Source organism: Morone saxatilis, unplaced genomic scaffold, assembly GCF_004916995.1.
Source record: "Morone saxatilis isolate NCDOM2014 unplaced genomic scaffold, NCSU_SB_2.0 Contig15, whole genome shotgun sequence".
In the NCBI taxonomy this organism is placed as follows: domain Eukaryota; kingdom Metazoa; phylum Chordata; class Actinopteri; family Moronidae; genus Morone; species Morone saxatilis.
The window spans coordinates 23,817,247-23,826,810 of NW_023339707.1; the positions used below are offsets into that span (position 1 = coordinate 23,817,247).

At 41.4% G+C, this 9,564-nt stretch overlaps 1 protein-coding gene across 1 annotated transcript in view; it reads left to right on the forward strand.

Moving 5' to 3' along the window:
• Positions 1–9,564, forward strand: part of LOC118323935 (nucleolar protein 4-like) — an 89,455-nt gene that overhangs the window by 28,302 nt on the left and 51,589 nt on the right. Inside the window, exon 2 of the mRNA XM_035656005.1 lies at positions 9,180–9,332. Coding sequence (XP_035511898.1) covers positions 9,180–9,332 — 153 coding nt within the window. The remainder of the gene's footprint in view (positions 1–9,179; positions 9,333–9,564) is intronic.

Below are 9,564 nucleotides of genomic sequence, written 5' to 3' on the forward strand. Positions count from 1 at the left end.
GTGTGTGTGTGTGTGTGTCCCAGTCTGTTGGTTAAAGAGGGATGGAGGAGGAGGAGGGGTGGTGGTAGAGGTAGAGAAGAGGGGATGTGGAGGGGGCAGTTAGCTTTCACTGAATGGACCCCATGTGTATCCTAGCAACAGGCTGGTTTGGAAACGGGATGGAGAGATGAACGCAGGGAGGGAGCCCACAACAAAACTGAAGAAATAAGAGAAAGGGGGAGAGCGAGGGAGAGAGAGAAAGGCTGCTAATAATGTGCCGATGGAGGCAGTGGAGGTGCAGCAGGTCAGAGGAGAGAGATTCAGGGTCAGATAGAAAGGTGAGTTAGATGTTGTGGAAAAAGAATCGATATGTATGAAAAAAAACAGACCAAGAGGCACACCGGCTTCCGCTGCCTGTTAGATTTTTACACAAACCTTTGAAATACCACTAAGTAAAATAACAAAAAAATGTTCATGTAATAATAAAATAAAATAAATATGTAAAACATGTAATTATTCCATTTATGACATTTTACGAGAGCAGTATGTGTGGGGCAGTTGCACAGTTTTTGAGTAGGAAAACAAAGTCTGTCTAAAAAATATGTTTTGCGAAAAATAGATTGTTGAGTCAAACTCAACTTAACTCAACAGGGTCCATAATTAACTTTTTGGCTCACCTGCCAATGGCAGCTAAAGTGAGAACATTTCCCAGCCAAAAATATTGTTTACTGGCAATAAAACTGCTTCATGAATTATTTGAGTCTTTCTGAACCTTCTGAGCTTCATATTTTAGCCACGATCTCTTGGCTCCGGCATCGTTCACGCCACCTCTCGTAAAAACGCTGATCTTTGTGACTTCCTCTTCGTCTTTCTCTTCATCTTCCTGTTTTCTTTTTGGTGGGTTAACACCAAGAATGTCTCAAGCACCAACTAGTAGTGAGCTGCTTTGATTTGATCACATCAGCTAGTACGCTGTGATTCCAAATTATTTACTGGCCACCAAAATGTATCCACACTTTCTGCTTGCCGGCCGTTGTACCTTGTAAGATTATTTATATAATTTTGATAGTTTAGCTCTTTTATCAGCATTCAAGGTAAATACTAATTTATACAAATATACTATACTCATTTATATTAAATACAGTGAGTACTGATCAGTTTAATTAGATCTTTGTTGTCTGTATGAGGTGCTTAGTGTTCTATTGCTACTGTTCTCTGAAGGAGAAGCATGGTGTTATTCTATATTTCTGTTATTGTCAACAAACTCTGTGAAAGGACCTTAACTAATAATGTTAGTGCATCTTTCGTAACTTCCAGACATACCTCCCTGGTCTCAGCCTAAAGCCCATTTGTTCCAGATGTAAAACAGATGTACAGTATAGCGGGGCAGAAACAGTAAGTAGTGCATTTGTTGGGGACTATTTCCAGCGGCGGATTAATCCACATTTGGTGCCCTAGTGAGTATTTGGGGCAGTGTATGTGAGATTGAGTTAAAATAAACTACAGTGTGTGTGTGTTCATGGTAATCACCCTGTGCAACAGTGTGGCTCATTGATATATATTAGGCTTTGGAAGCTTGTTAATAGGATTAGCTCATTGTTGGTTTTGGTATAGAATATTGTCTGCCTTATCCTCTAAATTGCACTAAGCTTTCATAAGCTGTTGCTGGTTTACCACAAATAAGTATTTATTTTAATATTTTCCCATCAATGTTTACACATATCTATACCTATGAAACCAGCTGACTTGACCCAAGCAGACAAAATGGAGCTTGGAAGGTGGGAAATACCCAGTTGTGTCTTCAAAATGTGGCAGGAGATCTGAAAATGGGTCATGGGTCTGTTGCTGGTGAGCAGAGAAACCAATATGTTTTAATGAGTCCGACCCCCAGAGAGAACCACCACATGTCTCACTGGGTCCCTGGTTGGGAAAAAAAAGCCTAAAAATAGTTTTAGTGGACGTTTCTTTGTCATGGCTGCTGCACGGGATGGACATGTGTGTGCCTGCAGCCCTGTGTTGTTTGTGTGTTTATTTGTATGTTCACTCGAGTGTGTCCTGCAGACGGGCAGCTCTGTCCTCGCACCTCTCTCTCTCTCCTCTCTCTTACTTTGACCCTTCTGCTCGGCCAGTGGGAAGTGGGGGGGGTTGCTTGCGGTGTGTGTGTGTGTCCGAGCATGCTGTTGCTTGTTCCTGTCTGCTGTGCCTAAGGTGTCCCCTGAACACACACGAACACACACCCACCCCGCCCCGTGGCCCACATAGATGCATTTGTTGTGTGGTGTGTGGTGTGTGTGTGTGTGTGTGTGTGTGTGCATGTGTAAGTGTGTGTGCATGCTGTCACATAAGCTACAGTCCCGGGCCAGTGATGTGCCCTACAACCGCAAGTAGGAGAGGTGGGGGAGGTCCAGTGTGTGTCATACTCTGTACTTTGTATGTGTGTGCATGTGTGTAATTGAATCTATGTATATTTGTGCACTTTTTTCTTGCATGTGGAGGTTTTTACTGCTTGATTTTGTGTGTGTGTGTGTGTGAGCTGCTGGTTTAACGTCACATTTGGTCCCAGTATCAGGGACAACAAGCATGGGAGCAGACAGTGGAGGACAAACATGTCCTCTCTTCCCATCTCTTCTCTTGGTTTGTGTGTTTCCGTGTGTGTCTGTATGTGTGGGTGTGTGTGTCCTGGAGCTGTGTTGTGCGGCAGCCCAGCCCTCCTGTGATGTGCCAGGGAGAGGGAAAGGGCACTGCTGGCCTGGCACGCTGTAAACACACATCAGAAAGAAAGAAACAACAGTATCATGTTTTTAAGTCCTGTGTCACAGTGGGAAGAATAAAACACTCCAGTGTTATTGATGCTCGGGAGTCGTCTCCTTGCAAAAGATCATATGTGTCACTTTATTATAGATTCAGAAGCAGAAAGCTGAGTGACGGCATTATTAACCTTTTGTACCACTGTGTGTCTGAAATATATTCAAATTAAATGTCGACTTTTTTTATCTAATGAACGTGTCGCATATCATAAATGTCCATTTTTTTTAAGCCAACCTTGATGAAGAAAGTGGTATTACCATGGCAACAAACACTATTAGACGGTGTTTGACTTTACCTGCGAAATTGCTAAATTCCCTGTTAAATAACTGGCAATAACAGTTGTTCTCAAAACACTTTTCTCTGCTGAAAATGAATAATTTCTGTGGAGAAAGACATCTGTCAGGGTCGTGTGTTCAATTCCCAGTAACTCTCTACTTGTACCGTACATGAACTTTGAGCCATTTATAAACAATTGCATGAAACATGGTTTTTAAACTGGACTTTGTTCTTGTATTTCTCTTTGAAAGTTTAAAAAAAAAGAATATTCCTCCTCCGACTTTTACAGTTTGATTCAGTCAATAAACTCTCAAAAGTGTGACTTGCTGTGAAGCTGCCCATTATTCCTGAGAGCAGCTTTACGAGCAGCAGTGGGCCCTTTGTGGACTTGTTTTGCCCTGAGCGTCGCCAAGTTGCCCTGTCTTGTTGCAGGAGGTTGTTGGGGATATATGCATGCTGAGAGGAAGACTGCAGGCACTCCTCTGAACTCCTGCCCCCTCCTCTGCATGCTTTTCAGATTTAAAATAAAAGCATTTAGTTTATAGTTTTATTTGCAACTATGCTCTCTGAAGCTCTCTTTCATACATGGAAAATGGAAGTACAACATTATTTATCATTAAGCATCAGGTCTCTACCATGGAAACTATTCATCATTTTAAGGGGGGTCAGGGCATTAAAAATGCACCAGTTTTTATAGCCCTTTTAACTTTTTGTTTTTATGATATTGCCATTCACTTTTATAATTAATATTTAGGTAACAATTTATTTGGATAGTCCGCCTACAGATAGTATTTGTATTTGTAACATTTTCTTTGTTTGTAGATTATCTATGTATGAGTATATAACAATTCCATCCAACACCTAACCAAGATGTTTTTTTGTGCCTAAACCTAACCAAACCTTTATTGTGAAACAGTTAGATAGTTGAATCTCTACTAATAAGCTGTTGAAATGTTACAAATACTAAAATCTAAAATCTCTCGGTGAACTATCCAAATAATGTTATCCTGTTTCAACAGCACTGACCCATTGCTAAACATACTGGTGGTGATTAGGGTTTGTGCACAGTTAAATCCTTCCAGGAGGGTAAGTGGTGCTTCACCTGCATCAGGCCTCTAACCATCATCTTCATCAACCTTGTCTTCCTCTACCTCTTTCTCACTTACGTTCCCTTCGTTGTCTCATCTGAGACTGCTCTCCTCTCCTCTTTTCTACCACTTCTCCTCTGTTTACTTCTCCTTCCTACTCCTGCCAATAGCAGCAGCAGCAAGTAACCATCCTACTGTCTTCCCTTATTTTCCTCTTTCACACCCTCTCTCTTCCATCCTCCTCCTTTCTCTCCTCCCTTCGTCTCTCTGCCTGGCAGTTGTAACGGCATTGGGTTGGGTGGGGTGGGTGGGGGGAGTTGGAGGCTGGGGGCACATTAGAAACATCCCTCTGTGATAAGATGCAGCTGGTTACCATAGCAACGTCTATACAGTACCTGCACCCGAGAGCGGGTCAAGAGATAGTGTCCTGATTGTGTGAATGTTTGGATGTGCAAGGAGGTGCTGCGTGCGTGCGTGGTGTGTGGTGTGTGTGGTGTGTGTTCTTACAACATAAAGGCTTTAGTTCATTGGCTCTTCATTAGATGCTCTACATCTGGCTGTGCACACGCACACATTGCCATCCACCTGCCCCCATACCAGCACTCACTCACAACCCCAACCCCCCATGAATGCCCACCCCCTTACTCACACACACACACACACACCTGTCACCCTGGTCCCCCTCACACAGCCAGGTAGACAGGCGTCCCGCTTGCTGTCGGCTGGATATTTAACACAGTTCACACACACATAACAGGTTGTGTCATGTGACTGTGGAAATTAAATATTCTTTCAGGCAGCCATGGACTTCCAGGCTCCCAATGTCTCCACACACTGCTTAAATTGCTATTGAAGTCGCTCTCTAGCATCAGCTGTGAGTCTCCACATCTGATTTCTGTTTATTCACTTGTATGAGAACATGTATAGAGAATACAGCTCCACTAATCCATATTTTTATATTAACAGACTGTGGTTCTACAGAGCCTTTTTTAGTTCTTTGTTTTAGTTTTTCAGCCTCATTTCCAGAAAAAAAAGCTTTTTTAAACCTACTGCAGTGACTTGCTTGTGAATGAATGTGGTGGAGGTCCGGAGTGTGTGGAGACCAAATAATAAATAAGAGCTAAAAGGAGAGTTTTTGTTGAACTTACTTCATCAGCTGGACACAAACATGAATTTAAGGGTCCAGTGTGTAACATTTAGGAGGATCTATAGGCAGAAATGTTGTATTTTCATTACCTTAGAATGAGCTGTTTTTATCTACAGAGGGGGCGGGTCCTCTTTTCTAGAAATGATCATGACATTTTTTTGCCCAGCTCCTTGTCCTTAACTAATTCAGGCTATACGTATACAAATCTTATCCACCTAACACAGTAAGATCAACCTTTGACTACTCAATCCAAGCACTTGCAAGAGATCATTTTGTCTTGTCTTTATTTTCATGCACACAGAATATTACACCAACAACAACCTCCAAAATGACCATATAGTCAAATCAACAACTTAACACGCTTTGTACTAGGGTTACAGCGTTATACTGATACCATGATCAACAGGGGGTATGATAACATTTGCTTAACTATATATAAATACTAAAAAGTATTAAATTATACAATATTACTGGTATTAAAAAATATAGGACATAATATTTTGTGAGGTCATGATAAAGCCAAAAAGAAACCCTTCTGTTTCCATTCCCTTAAGTAACCGGGATATTTTCTGAGATGGGTATTGTACCATGAAAATCTCACATCGTTGCAACGCTACTTCACTTGTAGGTTCTTGTAGTCCGTCTGCAAGAAACTGGATGCCATGAAAATGATGTTTTCAAGCAGAGAAACCAGAGTGGCTCATTGTACATGATAGCTTTCATGCCTCCTAACTGCTTTACTGCAAACCTTTTTCTTCTGAGTGTGTGTGTGTGTGGGGTGTTGTGGTGTGTGTGTGTGTAGAAGAGGGTTTCTAGCCATAATTGTGTCACTAGTGAACAGAGTGCGAGTCTTGGAGGAAGTGCTAAACCCCCTACCATCTCTCACACACACACACACACACACACACACACCTATAGAAGCATACAAAGGCACACACTCACCTGCCAGGTCAGCTCTCATTGGTTACCATGGTAGTGCTACTAGTTTGCAGCTGGGGAGGAGGGGTGTGTGTGTGTGTGTGTGTGTGTGACACTCCACCTGTCGTCATTCACTGACACATATTGAGTTCTCCAAGCAGGTAGCAAAGCCCTCCCCCCCCTTCCATCCATCCCTCTGTTGGTCTTCCTCTCTCTCTCCTCTTTCTCTTTCACTTCTCATTCACTCTCTCTCTCTCTCTCTGTCTCTCTCTCACTTTTCTCTGTCTGTGTCTCTCTATTCCTTTTTCTCTCTGTTTCTTTGTCTAAAAAAAACCCCCCAGACATTTAGACTCACTATTCCCACCCTTTCGAGCCTCTCTTTCCAGAGGCACACCTTACACTCCCAGAGCCTTGTGGGGAAAAAGGGTGGTTCCCAAGACTTTCTGGTATTCCCAGAACTGTGTGTGTGTGTTGTGTGTGGTGGTGGGGGGTGTGGTGTGTGTTAGAGGAGGTATGTGTAGGGTGTGGGGTGGTGTAGAGTATAGAGAGAGAGAAAAAGAGAGAGTGCTCTGTCCTCTGGGAGGTTTGGTTAACATACAGTAGGTGTAGAAGTCTTTGTCTAATTCAGGGCTGTCACTTAAGTATAATTCGGCATCATTAATTTATTTCACACCATTAAACATCAGAGGAAATTGGCAGGTTGGCGCCTCGAAACATTTCATTGCGCTTTAGATATCTGTAGAGGCTGAAGGCAGGCAAGATGTCAATCAATTTAACTCTATTAATGTTCTGAATTTACGTGTTGCATCATGTTTGACAACAGTTACAAGTAAATAATCTGTATAAGTGTGAATGTAATTCAGTTGCATTGATGTGTCTGTGGAGGCTTCAGGCTGCTTACACAGCCTCTAGAAGGGTTTCTGAATGTGGAGGAGCCCCCCCCCCCCCCNNCCCCCCCCCCAGTGTGTGTGCTGAGCAGTAATGAAGTCTTAATCTATATAAACACAACGCTGCATATGATTGAAGAATCTGTAGGCATGGGACAACAGTTTTCAGTTTTGTAGTCCGAGTAGTGTTGACCAGTCATGTTTGAGCGGGCTTTGGTTCGCAGTCCATGTGGAGAGCGAGATGGAAAAAAAGCATTGGCTGAAAGGCAGTTTTGGAACCCAACGGCAATCATATGATTTTGCATTCGTGTGCAGATATCTCTTATGTTCTATCTGCTAATTGGGCTCTAAACAATGACCGCATGGAGGAGGAAGTCTTTGCTCGGATATTCGTTATCCGGATATCTGCTGGCTACACCGGAAGCACATAAACATTGGCCATTGCCCCTTGAGGCTAAACTGTGATCAGACAATAGCCCGTGTGTTTAGAGATTGATCTTGTGATAAAAAAGTCATAGGTCAACTCAAAATAACCTGGGAGACCCCTTGTCTTCCTCTGCGTTGTTATTTATCAACTGGAAAGAGTCAATATGGAGTTTTTATCTATAGGAGTTAATGTTCACATTCCCACTGAAGCCAGAAATATTCCATCCTCAACATGTGAGAAAGGCTTAAGATGCTATAAATGCAGCGTACTAATTTTATTCCTGTAATGGTGACTAATGATCACTGTATGTGATGCAACAGAATAAACTTGAATAGATTTGTATCTGTAATCACACAGCTTTAGTCAGTTCTCTGATCTCAAATACTGAAGACACCAATATTTATATTTTATGTTTTTTCATGTTACTCAAAGACACTTTACATAAGATAAAATGATGATAGATTGAATGAATTTTGCATTTTATTCCACTCTAAAGATCCAGTTTATTTACATCTAAGGGGATTTTCTGTTACATGAAGTTCCAGCGACCAATTTAAAACTCATCATAAACAGAGTTACTGTAAATTACTGTACTGTAAAGTCTACTGACGATTGATAGACAGAAACCTGTGAATGTGCCAGTGACAGTAAAGACAGGAATCAATAACGGAGCTCTGATTTGAAAAGAAAGCCTTGTTTTCATTTTCTACTTGTGGTGGTGAGAAAGCCGTCCTGCAGTGCCGGCCTGCAGTTCTCACTTCACTCATTGTGGTCTGACGAGAGAACAGACCATGAGGCACTGTGAAGAGATTACATTTGAGTACTGATCAGGATGTGAGAGGACTCTGCAGTTGTTTGTTCATTTGCCACTTTTAATTAATGGTTTTTAGTAGCTTTTAATTGAGTTTGTTTTTTTAGCTTAAATCTAGTCTAACACTCATCATTTAACCAAGCCTTTTTTATTATTATTTACATGTTTTATGTATGTAAAGTATCCTTTGGTTACAAGATAGAGAATTTGTTATTGTTATAATTAGACACTAACTAGAGACAGACATCTTTACAAATAGAACAATGGATGATTGACAGTTTTCCCCTTCCTACTGTACATCTGATTGACAGATACTGGGTTGTAACTAACAGGTTTACTATCAATTCATTTGTTGATTGTGTTTTCAATTATCTAACTAATCTTTTAGTTTGTGTTATGATCTAAAACAGAGATCCTCCTAGTTGAAAAACAGCAACCATGAAATATTTAGAAATGTTCCTTTAATACTAGACAGAATCACCATTCCATTGGCTGCTTAGTATTTATTTATTTATTATGTAATTCTTATGGTCAAGCTTTCAAAACATAATAACTTTTCTGTTAATACATTTTTAAACTAGACACTAAAATCAGTTTCTGAATAAGGTTTTAGGGAGGGCTGCCCAGCATGTTGGAAACATCATATTGTGATTATTTTGACAGATATTGCGATATGATTCATGATTAGTGTGGGAGTCCCTGGTTTGACTCCGGTTGGGAATCTCTGTTGCTTGTCACTCCTTTCTGTCCTGACTGTGAACTTGTGAATGATCATCATATCATCACAGATCATCATAATAAAGTCAGTAAGTCTAAGTTTGTCCCCCTCTGTTTCCAGTGTGTGGACAGCGTATCAGGGGCGGACTCTTCCCTGAAGCGCGTCGCGGTGGTGGAGGATTTCTTCGACATCATCTATGCCATGCACGTGGAGATCAGCACCGACCCCGGCAAAGCCCCGAAACACGCCGGCCAGAAGAAGACCTACAAAGCTGTAAGAATGGCGTTACGTTACCATTTATACTGCGTGTTTCTGTGTGTGACATTCTCTCCTTTTTTGTTTACCATCTACATATCTAAGTCTTTCTTTCTGTTGTTTTTATTCTTCCTCACTTGTTCAACTTTTTTCTTTTTTTCCTCTCTTCAGTTTTCACAACCCTCTGTTTGTCGTTGCCCATGCGTCTCTTCACTCTCACACCACTCTCTCCCGTCTAGATTACTGTAAC